At 51.5% G+C, this 16,893-nt stretch overlaps 1 protein-coding gene across 2 annotated transcripts; it reads right to left on the bottom strand.

Moving 5' to 3' along the window:
• Positions 1-24: 24 nt before the first annotated feature.
• LOC122113516 (nuclear envelope pore membrane protein POM 121C-like) lies at positions 25-16,893 on the bottom strand. 2 transcript variants are annotated; one of them, XM_042686493.1, is made up of 13 exons: positions 16,370-16,893; positions 14,978-15,193; positions 13,862-14,020; positions 11,254-11,334; positions 10,522-10,693; positions 7,908-7,999; positions 7,187-7,260; positions 6,751-6,869; positions 6,557-6,659; positions 6,147-6,362; positions 4,080-5,690; positions 1,941-2,063; positions 25-1,697 (listed from the first exon to the last, which is right to left on the bottom strand). In XM_042686493.1, the coding sequence occupies exons 1-13, from the start codon at positions 16,891-16,893 to the stop codon at positions 1,600-1,602; spliced, it is 3,588 nt and encodes a 1,195-aa protein (XP_042542427.1). In that variant the 3' UTR covers positions 25-1,599. The 2 variants fall into 2 exon arrangements, with proteins under 2 accessions (XP_042542427.1, XP_042542426.1); XM_042686492.1 differs by having other exon boundaries at positions 6,751-6,875.

Consider the following 16,893-nt stretch of genomic DNA (forward strand, 5'->3'; position numbering starts at 1 on the left):
ACAAATAAGAGTCAGGACAGAGTCTATGACAGATCACAGTTTTTATTCTTAATGACATAGCAAGGAGAAAAATCTCACATTCATACTAAAAACCCCACTTGGCAGGAATGAGTTCTAGTGGAAAGCCCCAGCCACCTCTAGTTTGGTGCTGGCAGGACCAATGTGTGTATACCTGGGCAATGCCAGAACCCAAGAGCCCGTCTTGACCTGAGGTGCAGGGGAGCCTCAGGTCTAGCTCATAACCGCTCCCCAACAGATGTTGGGCCCTTGGGGGCCAGGCTCCTTCCTCAGTTGCACGTGGCCAAGCCTAAGCAGTCAGCTGCCAGCAAATGGGATAGAGGGACACAGATGGGCAGTGCCTTCATACAACATTCAACCCTGGTCACCAGGGGAGGGGACTGTCACAGCTACAGCACATCGTCTATGACACAACTACATCTCCATGTGTCCAGAGGTGCTTGGGCCCTCCACCCAGGCAGAAGAACTACACCAACTACACGGCTAGACAGCATTTATACTGAACCACCTCAGTGAACCAAGCTTGAAGGAATTTAAAAGGCAATTTAGCTTAAATACAAAAATAAATTTATCTTGTTAAAAAAATGTTTAAATATTTTTTTTTCTTTTAATTTAGACACACGCATTCATACTTCTTGCAAAGAGGTTGGCAGAGCAGCAAGGCTGTGGGGGTGGGGGAAGGGGTTTGGGCAGGGCCCACAGACCTCTTCAGGGAAGGAAGGAGGCTGGGGAAGGAGAGGAGCAACAGAAGTCTTCACTTCCCGGCCCCAAGCCCAGCTGCCAGCCCAAGTGAAAACCCCATTGGAAATTCACGAAGTCAGCACTGTAGGCGTCAAGGGCGCCACTTTCCACATTCAGTAAGCCCTGGGGGCTGAAGACAGTTAATTCCGGCACTACCAAAATGCCGCCATACATACAACTCAGTTCTTCCTCCAAACTCGATTCAAAGAGCAACGCACAAGCATCAGACTAACACAAGACAAAGCTTGAACAAACAATCCCAGAGAGGCAGACATGGGGGCTGGGAGTAGTGATGGGTGTCCTGCCTACCCAGGAGCTGCTCTTCCAGAGCAGGGCTCGCCCCTGGCTCTAATAGGCTTAACAGTCTTGAGCCACCAAGCTTTTAGGAAGCCAAACTGGCAGAGACTAGAGATGAAACAAGGGGGTGGGACAGGAGGCAGCAAAGCCAGACTCATGGATTTCCCCCCCCCAAACCCCGGCTTGCGGAACCGGGGAGGACCAAGCAGCAAGACATGGGAAGTCCAGGGGTCATCCTTGTCCCCATTCCACAGCAGTGGAGTGGGAGCTGCCTGACCACACGGTGTCATAGTCAGGGAAGGGACCGCACGGTATGTACATGTCCTTTAGTTTACCAGCCTCACCTGTTGGACTGTTCAGGTTAAGGTACTGGGCTAGTGCCCTGCCGCCTCCTCCAGCAGTGCCAGCCTCCTCTTGGGCTCCTCCCTGGCTGCTGGAGCCAGAGATCCAGGCTGGGTTTGCTTTATGGAATTCTGAGGCTCTTCCTAGCAAGTGCTGAGGTCCAGATGTAGGTAGGGGTAGGGTCCCGGGGCAGGGGCAGGGCTACTTCTTGCGAGTATGCTGTCTTCGGGCCTGCAGTCGCTGTCGAGCCCCTGGAGTCTTGGATCCCGCACCGATGGAAAAGGAAGGTGTCGCCGATCCTGTAAAGATGCAACAAGATCTTACTAGGCCCACGGCTGGTGCTCAGCTCTGGACAGTCAGCCAAGGCAGGAAGGGAAACCTTTCACCTGCTTCCCTAAGTGTGCTGGCAATGTCTATGCAAACTCCAAACCAGAGCCCCACTCACAGGCTGAACCCCATGAACCTGACCTTCACAGGGTCCAGAGTGCCAGTAGCCTGCCATTCTACCCCTTTTCCTTGCTGGTCAGAGGGGAGCTGCTTACCAAAAGGCCCAACTCCAGTGAAGCCTTGGGTGGGTGTTGAGGAGGTCCCAAAGGAGAGGCTGCTGCCTGCTGAGCCCACTCCAGGAGCAAGGGTGCTCTGGCCAAAGGTGGGAGTAGAGGTGCCTAGAATAAAGGAACCCAACAATGAGGATAGAGGTATGCAGCAGAGAAACTGAGTAGCAGCTGTACTCTCAGCCTGTCAGCCCTAATGCCAGGAGCTTGGGCACCCACTGTGTCCCTTGAAAAACTGAAACCCTGGGGGGCCTGATCAAGAGACCTGCCTGCCATCAGGACCCAGCTTGTTGCCTTCTAGCCTTGGTCTCTGGCCCTGGCTTTCCAGAAGCTGGGCCTTTCCACACAGCAGCCTTTCTGAGGTACCCTGAGCTGCTCTGGGGAGAGCTAGGGGCTGCTTCCTACATGGCTTCCAAACTATTTCTCTTCTGCCTCCTTTAAACACCTAACAATTTCATATTTTTCTGAGACAGAATCTTGCTTTGTGGCCAGGTGGGGCTCAGTCTTTGAGTGCTGGGATTACAGAAAGGCACCATTGTTGCAATCCAGCACAAGTTCAGATCAGTGTTAGTTGTGGTGGTGGATCTTTGCTGAGAACCCCTGGGCTACTTCCCTTTGCCATCCTCATCTCTTTTATCAGTGGATGGCTCATGAACCCCTCAGAGTCACAACCACCTCTCTCCTTGCCCTCAATGCATTCCTTCCTTCACTCCTGTGACATCAGGCCCTGTCCCAGCTCCCATAAGGGCTGCAGGCCCTACTTTCGCTTTGGACCTCTTCCCATAGCTCCTCCTTTCTGCCATGAGACTCCACAGTTGGGGTTCAGTGCCTGATTTCAAGGGCCATCTCAACCCCTGGATGCAAGGAAAACACAATCCAACTGGCCACACTTGAAATTCACCATCAGTTCTCTAGCCGGCAAGTCTACACATTCTCTTCTCCCATTCTGTTCCTCCTCGTTGGGCAGAGCTCAACATAAATGGCCCTCCTTGCCCCATGCCACCCTTATACACCCCAGGAACTTCAGCCCTATTCAATGAGGAAGCTCTCAGAACAAGATTATTCCTCTTGGGGCTGGGAAGGTGGCTCAGTGGTAGAGTGCTTGCCTTGCATGCCAGAGGCCCTGGGTTCGATTCCTCAGCACCACATAAGCAAAAAGAAAAAAGCCAGAAGTGGCGCTGTGGCTCAAGTGGTAGAGTGCTAGCCTTGAGCTGAAGAGCTGAGGGACAGCGCCCAGGCCCAGAGTTCAGGCCCCACGACCGGACCACCCCCCCCCCCCCCCAAAAAAAAGATTATTCCTCTGTCTGACATCCTACAGTGTTTTTTTCCTCCAGGAACATTCTTCTCTTCTGTTTTTGGTTTTTGTTTTTTTTTGTCGGTCATGGGGCTTGAACTCTGGGCCTGGGCGCTGTCCCTCAGCTCTTCAGCTCAAGGGGAGCGCTCTACCACTTGAGCTACAGCGCCACTTCCAGTTTTCTAGTGGTTTATTGGAGATAGGAGTCTCACGGTCTTTCCTGCCCGGGCTGGCTTTGAACCGCGATTCTCAGATCTCAGCCTCCTGAGTAGCTGGGATTATAGGCGTGAGCCACCGGCGCCCGGCTCATTCTTCTCTTCTGCCTGCCTCAAGGCCCTCAACCTCCTGACACTCTTGCCTGCGTAGGTGCACTTTCGTGCCTCCCTCTACCAGCTGGCCACGAATCTGCTCTGAGCCAGGTGGCACACACTCACAATCCCAGTACTAGAGGAAATGAAGCAGAAGGCTCAGTTTCAAACTAAGCCTGAGCAACATAGTAAAAAACAAATAGACCCAAAGAACAAGCACCCTCAGGCTCCACATGGAAACCAGTTGTTCCCTTCTCATTACATGTTTCTAGTTGACTTTTCAATTTTTTTTTTTTTTTTGTGCCAGTCCTGGGGCTTGAACTCAGGGGCTGGGTGCTGTCCCTAACCTTTTCTGCATTAAGCCTAGCACCCTGCTATCTGAGCTGCAGTTCCACTGCTGACATTTTTAGTGGTTAACTGGAAATAAGTCTCATGGCTGGCTGGCTTCAAACCATGATCCTCACATCTCAGCACAAGCACTTGACATAGTGCTGGGCCCAGCAGTCATGTGGTTCCTAAGCTTACCTCCAAACACAGGCTTGCTCTCAGGTGTGCCTGCCACGTTGAAAACGAAGGATGTGTTCTGGCCGGCCGTGCCCAGGGTGTTCTGACTCAAGCCACCACTGAAGGCGGTGGATGTGCCCGTGGTCCCACCCTGTCCAGCTCCAAAAGCAAAGGCTCCAGAGCTGGAGCTTGGGGTTGCCACACCGATCCCAAAGCCCCCACTGCCAGCTGGGGTGCCTGAGCTCCCAAAGGTGAACGGGGCCGGGGTGGAGCTGCCAAACACAGAGCTGGTGGTCCCAGTGCTGGTGGTCTGGGTGGTGGCTGTCCCAAAGGAGAAAACGGTGGTGGTGCTGCCGAAGGCGGGCTGTGTGCTGGCTGGGGCGCCAAAGGCGGACGCTGTGCCTTTCAGAGCACCAAAAGCTGGGAGCACAGAAGTCCCAAAGGCTGCAGGGGCCGGTGCAGGGGTGGGTGCTGGCACCGCCGCTGGGGCCGCAGAGGTCCCAAAGGTGAAGGCGCTGCCGAAGCTAGGGGCAAGGGCGGGCTTGGTGGTCCCTGGAGGCTGCCCCTCAGTGGCCCCAAATGCCGGCTGGGTACTAGCGCCTGGGTATGGTGGGAGTGCCGCCTTGGTGCCAGAACCAAAGGGAATGTTGAAGGTGGGGGTGGTGGTGCTGAAGGTGAGGCTGGGCTGGCTAGTGGTGGCTGTGGCTGTGGCTGAGGTGGTGAGTCCGCTGCCGAAGCCGCTGAAGCCAGTGGAGCCACTGCTGCTGGCCGGGAGAGCTGTGGCACTGGATGGCAGCTGCCCGAAGGTGCTGGGTGCCGGGGTCAGTGGGGTTGGAGCCTTGCCAAACTGGAACACGGGGCCCCCAGGTGTGGGGAAGCTGCTGGCAGAGGCGGGGGTTGCCCCAAAGAGAAACGGCTGTGAGCTACAGGTGCCAGGCTCGGTGCCCGTGGTGCTGGCCGCACTGGGTGTGACGAAGCCAAACACTGGCTTTGCGACAGAGTCTACGGATGAGCTGGTGGTGCTGGAGGTGGTGGTAGCCGTAGGCAGGCTGGCAAAGGCAGGGGCGGCGGCCGCTGTGGTCGTGGTTGCAGTTGTGGTCGGTTTCAAGAATGGGGGGGCTGAGGACACGGAGGCTGGCAGCCCCATGCTACCAAAAATCGGCTTGAAAGCCTGGGCAGCCGTGCTGTCATCAGAGAGCACAGGTGGCGAGGGGCCAGTGCCCTCACTTTTAGGAGTGGCCAGAAAAATGGGCTTGAACATAGGAGAAGCTACAGTGGCTGGCGCTGGAGCAGCCATGGCGGCGGCAGTGGTGGCGGCAACGGTGGCAGTGGCGGCAGTGGCTGTGGTGGCAGCCATGGTGGTAGAGGAAGAAGAGATGGAGGTGGAGGAGGACGCAGCAACAGGGCTAGGAAGTGAGCTGCTGGGCACCCCGCCCAACACACTGGACTTGGGGGTAGGAGATGGGACAGGGGCGCCTTGGGTGGTGACTGGCAGCTCAGGGACAGAGGCGAGAGGTGACTTGGTGTCCTTGGCCGGGGCCAGTTCAGGGAAGGTGGCTGCAGGCGGTGTGGGGCCAGGGCTGGCCGTCTTGGGAGGTGAAGGGGCGGAAGAGGCCGCTGGCCTCACAGGCTCTGGAAGGTGAGAGGAAGGTGAGGTCTGTGGACATCCACAGGACAGTCCCCAACTTGTGTCCTCCGGTGCCCACCATGCTAGGGACCCAAAGCCAAGAAATGTGGCCCACACAACAGCTCAAGGTGTTCATATCTGCACCCTACACGGCCTGGTGTGGACACTGCCTTGGGCATCGAGGATGGAGGAGTGCACAGATGCAGGACTGCTGAGCGAACACTCGCCCCGCCTGGCGAGCTCAAGGGGCTGTCCACTCTGCTGCCCTCCAACCCTCCCTCCCACCACCAAGCACAGCAGCACAGCTAGGTGCTGTCTCATTCACACTGACCACCATGGGGCCACGATGGCAGCCAGCACATGGGGCTCCGGGAAAGGCGACACCTGGCCTCTGGGCTAGGGAACTTGGGGGGCCTGAAGAAACTGTCCCACGTCCATTTAGGCAGAGGGCCTGAACTCACCTGGGAAGGCTGGCAGCACTGGGGGGCCCTGCATCTTCTGCAAGCTCTCCAACAGTGGGTTAGCAGAGGGGGCTGGGAGGGAGGCCAGGGGAGAGGCCAGGAGGGAGGCTGAAGGGGAGGCTGCTGAAGAAGCTGGTGCCACGGCAGGCAGGGAGAAAGTAAAGGAGGGCTGGGCTGATGCTGGCGGGGTCTCGGTGACAGAGGTGGAGGAGTTATCTAAGGAGGAAACACAAGACACCATGGTAGCCGGGCATGCTCACCTTGATTGCTTCCTCCCATGCTCCTGGGGTTAGGCAGTGTAGAGTCACCCGTAAGGGAGGAACTCTCCACGTTAGGCCTTAAAGGACAGAAATGCCAAAATAACCTCCAAGGCTGAACAAGGCGGCCCTCTGCAAACCTGCAGGTCTTACCGGTTGCATCCTCCAGGGCCTTGTTAAACCACTGCAGCGATGCCTTCTTCTCCATGTCCAGGTCCTCGGCAGTGATGGAATAGCCAAGCTGAGGCGGTGGAGGCTGTGGGAGAGCAGAGGTCAGGCCACTGAGCAGAGCCCAGCCTAGAGTTCAGCCTTCCTGCGGCAGGGAAAGTGGGGTCCCGCAGACATACCAAGGTCAGCTGGTCCCCCCGCCTGGAAGGCAGCAGCGGCGTCTTCCTTTTCCGCTTCCCAGAGGTGTTTGGTGTGGCGGGGGAGGGACTGGGGCCCTGCTTTGTCCGTGTGGCCACATCTGCAACTGAACAAAGCGCGGGCTAGCACCCCTTCCTCCTGAAGGAACTCCCAGAGCCAACGCCGTACCACCCTGACACACTCTTCTGTATGAAGAGCAGTGCTCCAAGCGCATATGCACACTTCTAGTGTGTGAGCACAGCTGCGTGGCTCCAGCAGTCACACAGAGGTCACACCGATGTGCCTGTTACCACACCCTTGGCACACCACTGTTTTGTATCCACCACATTCCAGACAGAGCATCGCTCAACCCTGTGCACCCAGCACATGTATCTACAGTTTCTATCAACGTGGCTCCCACTGCAGCTGTCTGCTCACCCCTTTCTCCCTGCGACTCTGTGTCTGTCACGAGTGGAGGTGAGGAGCTGGAGTGATGACACGGCACGTCTTCTCTGTAGGAAATTTGAAAGGGCAAAATTTAATTGAGAAAGCACTTTTTTTTTTTTTTTTTGGTCAGTCGTGGGGCTTGAACTCTGGGCCTGGGCACTGTCCCTAAGCTTTTCTGTTCAAGACCAGCACTCTACCACTTTGAGCCACTTCCAGTTTCCTAGAGGTTCATTAGAGATTAGAGTCTCATGAACTTTCCTGCCCAGGTTAGCGCTGAAGCACAATCTCAGATCTCAGCCTCCTGAGTAGTTAGGATTACAGGATAAGCCACCCAGCTAGAGAAAGAACTTTTATGTATGCAATGATTACCTTAACTCCCTCCTAACCATCAAACAGCTAAAATGTGGGAGACCACAAGATCTCAGTAGGCTGGGGCATTGAAGGTCACAAGAAGACCCTAATAATTCATGGAGGGCATGAGAAACCACAAAACAGTCACCTTCAAACCCATAGCCTGCCAAATACTGGGGGGGGGGGGGGGGGGAGGGGGGGGGGAAGGGGCAAGGGAGGGGTCCTAGACACATGTATCCCTGACGGGAGCTCCAGTGACTAATCTACCAGGCCAGTGGGACTCCAAGACCAGAGCAGTCCCAGTGGGATTTAAGTTCTACCCCCTGCACACAGCATAAGGGGGCTGGAGAATGGGGAATACCTTGTTTTCTTAGCCGGCCTTTCGGGGGTCTGGGAGCGTGAGGAGGCTGGGCTGGAAAAGGGGGATGACGTGGGACCACTCCTCTTCCACAGCTGAAAGAAAAAGCAACATGACTGAACTTATTAAATATGGCTATATGTACAAAAATCCTAAAGCATATACAGCGGAGTATCTGGAATTTAGCTAATTTTCAGAATACAAATGTTTCTGTATTTCCACATACCAGCAAGACAATCACATCTTAAAGGAATGATCTATAATAGTATAAAAAACATGTAACTAGGGCTGGGAAGGTGGCTCAGTGGTAGAGCGCTTGCCTTGCATGCCAGAGGCCCTGGGTTCGATCCCTCAGCACCACATAAGCAAAAAGAAAGAAGCCGGAAGTGGTGCTGTGGCTCAAGTGGTAGAGCGTTAGCCTTGAGCTGAAGAGCTGAGGGACAGCGCCCAGGCCCAGAGTTCAGGCCCCACAACCGGACCCCCCCAAAACAAACAAACAAACAAAACAAAAAAAACAAAAAGCATGTAACTGCTGGGTACTGGGGACTCAGGCCTGTAATCCTAGCCTAACTCCACAGCACAGGGAAAGGACAATCCTATCAATAAAGGTCGCTGAAAGGAATGGATATTACGGGGAAAGGGGCAGAATTTGCTCTCTATACCACACCTCATACAAAGATGAGGTTCAGGCAGCTTTAACTATAGAGCAAAAAACAATAAATCTTCCAAAAGTCAGCATAAGAGAAAATCCTCATAATCTTAGGTAGGTTGAGATTTCCTGAATAGCACAACTACATACACTATCGCAGCCAAGTGGTAAAGCAATGAGAACTCAGGTCAACTGACTGAGGGCTTTCATTGAAACCATACGAAGAAAGCTGATAATGTAGCTTACTGATAAAGTGCATGCCTAACATGCATGAAGCCCTGGGTTTGATTTCTCAGTACCACATAAACAGAAAAAGCCAGAAGTTGGCTCAAATGGTAGAGCACTAGCCTTGAGCACAGAGATCCTCAGGGACAGTGTCCAGGACCTAAATTCAAGCCCCAGAATTAGCAAAACAAAAAAACCCCACAAAACAAAACACAAAACATGGGGCTGAGAAGGTGGCTCAGTGGTACAGTGCTTGCCTTGCATTCATGAGGCCCTGGGTTCAATTCCTCAGCACCACATCGACAGAAAAAGCCGAAAGTGGTGCTATGGCTCAAGTGGTAGAGCATTAGCCTTGAGCTGAAGAGGTGAAGGACAGTGCCCAGGCCCAGAGCTCAGGTGTGCATGTGTGTGCGCGTGCGCGCACATGTGCGCGCTTGCTTTAATTTGCATTCCTGAGTACTATCGATATATGTTTATTGGTTATTGTTATACCTGTGTGTGTATGTGTGGGGCCTGTTCCTGTGGCTTGAATGTGCAGTCTGAGTTTCTTTTCCTCAAGGTTAGTGCCCTACCACTTGTGTCACAGACCTCCACTTCCAGCTTCTTTTGGTGGTTAGTTAGAAATAAAAGACTGGCCAGACACTGGTGGCTCATGCCTATAATCCTAGCTACTTAGGAGGCTGAGATCTGGGGATCATGCTTCCAAGCCAGCTAAGGAAGGAAAGACCATGAGACTCTTATCTCCAATAAACCACTCAGAAAACCAGAAATGGCACTGTGGCTCAAGTGGTAGAACACTCACCTTGAGCTGAAGAGCTGAGGGACAGTGCCCAGGCCCAGAGTTCAAGCCCCATGACTGACACAAAAAAAACTTTGCTGCCTAGGCTGGCTTTAAACTGTGATCCTCAGATCTCACTGCCCAGTACTGTATTTTCTTTGAAGAAGTATCCTGTGTATGTCTTATTGCTCATTTTGCATAGATTATCTTTTGCTAGGATTATAGGCATGAGCCACCGGCACCTGGCCAGTCTTTTATTTCTAACTAACCACCAAAAGAAGTCCTAGTACTTGAACTCAGGGCCTGGACATTGTCCTTTAGTTTTTTGGCTGAAGGCTGGCACTCATCACTTGAGCCATACCTCCACTTTCAGCTTTTGATGTGGTGAATTGGAGTTTCTTGGTGGCAGACACCAGTGGCTCCCAATTGTAATCCTAGCTAACTCAGGAGGCTGAGATTTTTGGATCCCAATTCAAAAGCATCTTGAGCAAGAAGTCTGTGAGACTCTTATCTCCAATTAAGCATGAAAAAATCAAGAAGCAGAGCGGTGGCTTAGGTGGTAGAATGATAGCCTTGAGCAATAAAGCTCAGAGGCAGTGCCCAGGCCCTGAGTTCAAACCCCAGGATGAAAAGTCTTTCAGATTTGGTTGCTCTGGCTGATTTCCAACCGGGATCCTCAAGTCTCAGCCTCTTAAGCAGCTAGGATTACAGGCCTGAGCCACAAGTGCCCAGTTACGTTACTTTGAAACACAGTTTTAGTATGTCCCTACTATTCATAGAGCTATTTATAAGGACAACTCGAATCACATGACTTGTTGTGTATGAGGACAGGACAGTACTGAGGTTAAAACTCAGTACCTAGTTTAGAGGCATTCCCACGTGGGAGTGACAGCCAAAAAGTGGTTGGTAATCACCTGCTCAACAATTAATGCTGGGAAGCCCTAACCTGTGCTGCTGGTGTGTACCTGAGACACGCCTCGGGAAGAGCTGTAAGAGCTGGTGATGGCGTTGCGGCTGGAGCTCAGGATGCCCCCTGTGCATGTGCTCGTTAGGGAGCTCACAGAAGAGGTGCGTGACCGCTTATTTAAGTGGTCATCTGTACTCTGGGAAGTGAGGCCTCTCTTCAGAGATCCAGGCCTAAGGAAGGGAAACAGACAAGACATTATCACAGGAAGCATTCTCTTACAGTTTTATCAGAGTTCCAACACCTTTCTTACTAAAGCCAAAGGGAAAATGACAGATAATACTCTAAATCTGCAATAAGTTTTTGGCTACATATAACTGACACAAGCCAAATGGAGAAAGCCAAATATTGAAAACTGAAATGTGATTCCATGAATGCAATATTAGAAGACGCTCAACGGTCTATGATGGGGGTGGTGTGTGTGTGTTTGTGTATGTGTGCTCCTGGGGTGGGCTGGCTTGGGGGATGATGAATGGCAATAGATGCACTAATCACCCTGTGATGGATTCATGTTAACTTTAAACAGATAATATCCTCTACACCAATTATGCCCAAATAAAGCTGTTTGGTGGTGCACACATGTAATGCCAGCAATGAGAAGCTGAGGCAGAAGCTTGGGTTCCAGGCCAGTCTGAACTACACAGGGAGATGAGACCTTGTCTCCCCAAGAAGCAAACAGCCATATTCAGACTTGTTCATGGCAACTATTTCCCCGAGAAGCACCTTCACTTACTTAGGAACAAAAGAGGCTGGGATGCCATTGGCCACAAGAGGTTCAAATGCTGAATGTCCACTCCCACTGCTATCATGGCGCCTGTGAGAAAACCAAAATTCTCCCATTAAAGCACATTTTTGTATTCCTGGGACCTCATGTGATCTCTGCCCGAGGATAGGTTCTGTCTTTAACTACATTTCAAATATCCGCGCTTCTGGCCAGGTGCCAGTGGCTCACGCCTGTAATCCTAGCTACTCAGGAGGCTGAGATCTGAGGATCATGGTTCAAAGCCAGCCCGGTAGGAAAGTTTGTGAGATTTTTAGCTCCAATTAACGACCAGAAAAACTGGCAGTGGCACTGTGGCTCAAGTGGTAGAGTGCTATCCTTGAGCTGAAGAGCTGAGAGGAGCACGCAGACCCAGAGTTCAAGCCCCATGACCGACAAAAATAAAATAAAAATCCACACTTCTGAATGGCAAATCGAATCTAAGGTTGTTTTGGGTAGTGAAGGGCAGAGCACCTTCAGTACTTCTATCTCACTGGAACACCTGACTATATTATGATCCTGAGAAAGCATGACACTATTCAGAGAACCAGCCTGTTCCCCACAGTGCTCTGGGGGTGACAGTTCACAGTGCCAAGCCACGCAGGGCATGTGACTGCTGCTGATCTCAGCCTCAGGAAAGAGTACCCATCCTGTCACAGTAGACCTCTGAGATCAGCACACACATCCCTGACCCTAGAGCCTTCTACTTCTTCCCACCCAGCCATTCCTGCTTGACTGGATGACACTGTAGACCCTGTCTGTGGTCACTTTTGTTGAGCCTCCCATATGCAGATACTTGTCCACTTAACATTTCCCAAACTCAGCTTTGTCATGTAGCACCAAGGATAACAACCATGACACTAGCAGAAATGAACAGCTTGGTGGAGGAAATAGGGCACTGGTTGTGTTTCAGGTGTAGGTCATCTCCTCATAGTTCTCAGCCATGATCCTTTATATAAATAGGCTGTGCCCATTACCCCTAATACCTTTTCCTTATCCCAGTTACTTTATTTTACCACTAAAAAAACTGCCACTGGGCACCAGTAGCTCACACATATAATCCTAGCTACTCAGGAGGCTGAGAACTGAAGATCACAGTGGGAAGCCAGCCTGGAAAGGAAAATCTGTGACTCTTTATCTCTAATAAACTGCTGCCAGAAGTAGAGATGTAGCTCAAGTGGTAGAGTACTAGCATTGAACGAAAATGAAGCTCAAAGGCAATGCCCAGGACCTTAGTGCAAGACCCAGAACAGGCATCAAAATACATACACACACACACACAAAATCCTATTTCTCAGAGGTAGGGGATTCTACCATCTTTGGAACTGGGTGCACAGAGGTGATGATGAGTATCTGTAAAGTGGAAGTGAGGTGCTGGTGACTCACACCTGTAAAACTAGGTACTGAGGAAGGGGAGATATAAAGGATTGCATTTGAAGCCAGTCCTGGCAGCAAAGTCTGAGAGACTCCATCTCCAAAAATAACAAAAAGCAGGGCTGGAGGTATGGCTCAAGTGGTAGAACACCAGACAAGCAAGCATAAAACCTGAGTTCAAACCACTATATTGCCACACTCACATGTGTGTGCGCACACACACGTATGCATGGACACATGCACAGAGTGTTAGGCCAGGTTGTCTGAGGCTTGATGGCAGTGCTTGTCCCAATGAGGATCTGTGTTCTATCCCAGCACTGGCAGAGTAAAAGTGGACTTTTTTTTTTTCGCCAGTCATGGGGCCTGAACTCTGGGCCTGGGCACTGTCCCTCAGCTCTTCAGCTCAAGGCTAGCGCTCTACCACTGGAGCCACAGCGCCACTTCCAGCTTTTTTGCTTATGTGGTGCTGAGGAATCGAACCCAGGGCCTCATGCATGCAAGGCAAGTACTCAACCACTGAGCCATCTTCCCAGCTCCAGAAGTGGACTTTTTTCTTCTTTCTTTTTGGTCGGTTGTGGGGCCTGAACTCTGGCCCTTGGCGCTGACCCTCAGCTCTACCATTTGAGCCACAGCGCCACTTCCATGTTTTTCTGCTTATGTGGTACTGAGGAATCCAACCCAGGGCCTCATGCATGCAAGACAAGTACTCTCCTTCCCAGCCCCAAGGTGGGCTCTTTAAATGACTCCTTGGAAACCACAAATAGTCCTGAGCCTCTACTACCTCCTCTGCCCCTCCCCCACTTCCATTCTCAGGAACCTGTTACTCCACTTCCCAAAGAACTCCATGGGAGCCCAGAGAGGCACTGATTCTCCTCCAGCCCTGAGAAGCCTGCCATAAAGAGAAAAGTATTTGCTTTCCTTTCACAAGAATTTCCTTCAGATTGACATTTCGATTGGTAGTTAACTCACAATTGTGTAGGGAACACTGAGCAACCTGGCTTGAAAAAAAAATTAATGTTTCTGTGCTAAAACAGGGAGACAAACAGTTAGAGCTGTCAGCTTGCCTCCATTAATGGAAAACTATAAAATGTATCTAGTTGGATGGCATGGACCAGCCCCTTACCCGGCTGTTCCATATGAGCCTGAGAAGGGGCCAAGTGAGGTCACACACTGCAGCTGCAGTTTACAGTCCCACTGGGTTTATTACCGTCTCTTGTTTTCCTGTCCATCAGCAAAGATTTGGTCTTCTTCCTCCACAGCTCTTTTCTTCCTCTCTTTGAGGGCGTTCAGGACGGTCTCCTTTGCACATGGGTCTGGGGCATTTCTGGTTGGTGAGGACAGTGCTGCGTTCACTACCTGCTCTGGTCTGTAATGAAAGACAAAATTCTAGCAGGAAGAGATTCTGAACAACCTCATACTACATAGTATAGTCTTCAGTAATTGGAAATGAAACAAAACAAAACAAAAAACCCAAAAGCAAATTTATCCACTCACTGAAACTGCCATTAATTAGCTATGAAAAAAATGCACAGACCAAAAATGCTAACTTGAACTAGAATTTGAAATTCTACTTTCAAATAATCAACCACTTCTTCTTCTTTTTTTTTTTTTGGTTGGTTGATTGGTTTGTGGGGCTTTGAACTCGGGGCCTGCGCTCTGTCCCTGAGCTTTTCTGGTGGGTAATTGGAGACAAAAATCTCATAGACTTTACTGCCTGGGCTGGCTTCAAATCACAATCCTCAGACCTCAGTCTCCTGAGTAGCTAGGATTATAGATATGACCCACTGATGCCCAGCTCCCTTTTTAAAATTTTATAGGTGCTTTGTGATTCTTTTGTTTTTTTTTTATGCTGCTACAGAGGCTGGAACTCAGGGTTTCAAACTCTCACTGGTTTTTGTGCACAGCTGATACTCTACCCCTTAAGCCATGCCTCCAATCCAGCATTTTTCTAGTTAACCAGATAGAGATGGGAGTCTGCCCAACCCGGCTTCAAACTGTGGTCCTCCAGGTCTCAGCTTCAGAGTACCCTTCTTACAGCTGTTTGGTCAGAGGAATGGCTGGGAATAAGAGTTGAGGGGGCTGGGAATGTGGCTTAGTGGTAGAGTGCTTGCCTAGCATGTACGAAGCTCTGTTTTCAATTTCTCAGAACCAATAAACAGAGAAAATTGGAATTGGTGCTGTGGCTCAAGTGGCAGAGTACTAGCCTTGAGCAAAAGAAACTCAGGGACAGTGCCCAGGCCATGAGTTCAAGCCCCAGGATTGCCAAAAAAAAAAAAAAAGGAAAAGAGTGGATACAAAGTGAGCATGCTCCAACAATACTCACACTGGAGAACGCATCAGTTTGCTGTTGGGAGGGGCAATTCTCACGGTCACTGGGCTGCACACCATCCTCGAGTTCCGTGCAGAGAGCACAGTCTTCTTATGACAACCATTCCAGCACACTGTGGGCAGCACTCCCAGCAAGGAGTACTGGGCCTGCTGGATTGGGTAGCGTCTGCGAGGTGTTATTACAAAACGGTTGGATGAGGACCCACTGTCCCTGCAGAGAATGGGACGGCAGACCAGGGAACCAAAGAGAATGAAAAGAATGTTAGAAGAAGTTCACTCACACATTTTCCAGATAGTTTCAATCTCTTTGTAAAGAGCGCAGACCGCAGTTTTATGACTATATTCCCTATTCCATGTAAGGAGTAAGTGACAGTTATTACTTAGCGACCACTAAATCCAACAGTTTTGGAGGAAGCTTGGAAGAGTCATGCAACCGTTTCTGATAAATCATCAGCAAAGAAAACCAAACTTTTTGTTGTTGTTTGTGCCTGTGCTGGGACTGAATTCAGGGCCTCATGCTCTTACTCAGTTTTTCTGCTCAAGACTGGCATTAGCATTTTTCTGGCTTTTTTCCCTCTCCAGTACAAGAGTTTGAACTCACCACCTTGTGATTATTTGCTCTGCTGATGCTCTACCACCTAAACCACACCACCATCCTGGTTTTCTGCTGGTTAATCTGTTGATGAGTCTCTTACAAATTTTTCCACCAAAGCTGGCTTCAAAGTCATATTCTCTAGATCTCAGCCTCCTAAGTAGTATTACTTTGCTAGCTCAAAGATTTTTAAGCTCATCCTCTATACTTATTAAGAATTCAAGAGTGGTGCTGCACACCTATAATACCAGACTCAGAAAATAGAAAAAGGACGATCACTAAGGTTCAAGGCCAGTTTGGACAAAGGTAGTTAGAAGTTCTCTCAGAAAGCAAAGGACAAAATTAAAAGGATCAGAAGTTTAGTTCCCATGACGGGAGTACGCTGAAGTGCTTGGGGTCCAATTTCCAGTATAAGGAAAGAAATGTGTAACTTGATCAACTTTAGCAACAAAATTTTCAAGGAGCTATTTCCTGTGATGCCTCTTTGAGTTCTGATGATAAAATTTCCTTAACTTGCCCAAAGGCAAAAACAGGGCCAAACTAACCGTATGACTGAACTCGAAGAAAAGGCCTTTCCCATCTTAAGATATTTTCGTGTCTTAGTAATCGCTCCACTGTCTAGATCATTCTAACTTTCAGGCAGTTCCAGGACCTGCCAAGAAGGGAAGCGCTCTGGCCACACTTCTCACTCAAGAGGCCGAGGGTAGGAGGCGGCCCACAAGAAAATTTCGGATGTTAAAATCAAGACCCCAGCCAGATCCTACCGGGGCGGGTGGGCTGATCGGCCCGTCTTACCGCTGGAAAGGCCTCCTGGAGGGCCCGAGGAGCTGCGTGGAGAGCGGGGAGCGGACAGGGTGGAGGCGCGGGCCCGGCGGCGGAGAGCGAGCGGACGGCGGGGGGCGCAGGCCTAGCCTGTCGGGGGCGGGCGGGGGCGGTGGGCCCGGCTTGCCCAGGTAGCTGCCCATAAGGAGCAGTTCGGCGGGGTCAGGTCCTTCGAGTAGGCTTCGCGACTCCGGAACGCCTCCGTTCGCAGCGGCCTTGGAAGGAGGTGTGACGAGCAACGTCCTCGGGCGCCGCGCGAAACGCGCGGACGAGGCGCGCGGACCTCGGGGCTCGCGGGTCAGCCCCCACCAGGCCGCGGTGGCCCCCACTGCCAGCCAGGCCAGCGCCGCCGCCGCGGGCACCAGGCACAGCACCAGGCCGAGCAGCGCCAGACCCAGCAGCAGCGCCCCGGCCGGCCCGCCACGAAGCCGGCCCCGGCCCTCCCCGGCACTCGAGATGGGACGCCGCCGCTCGCCGACTCCGGCCGCCGGAGACAT

This window comes from Dipodomys spectabilis, unplaced genomic scaffold, assembly GCF_019054845.1.
Source record: "Dipodomys spectabilis isolate Male_0828 unplaced genomic scaffold, ASM1905484v1 ptg000098l, whole genome shotgun sequence".
Taxonomy (NCBI): Eukaryota; Metazoa; Chordata; class Mammalia; order Rodentia; family Heteromyidae; genus Dipodomys; species Dipodomys spectabilis.

Coding starts and splice junctions, on each gene's coding strand:
- LOC122113516 (XM_042686492.1), bottom strand. CDS start 16,893: ATGTCTCCGGCGGCCGGAGTCGGCGAGCGGCGGCGTCCCATCTCGAGT. Junction 15,194..16,369: donor TCCAGGAGGCCTTTCCAGCG/GTAAGACGGGCC, acceptor CATTCTCTGCAG/GGACAGTGGGTCCTCATCCA. Junction 11,335..13,861: donor GGACAGGAAAACAAGAGACG/GTAATAAACCCA, acceptor GTTTTCTCACAG/GCGCCATGATAGCAGTGGGA.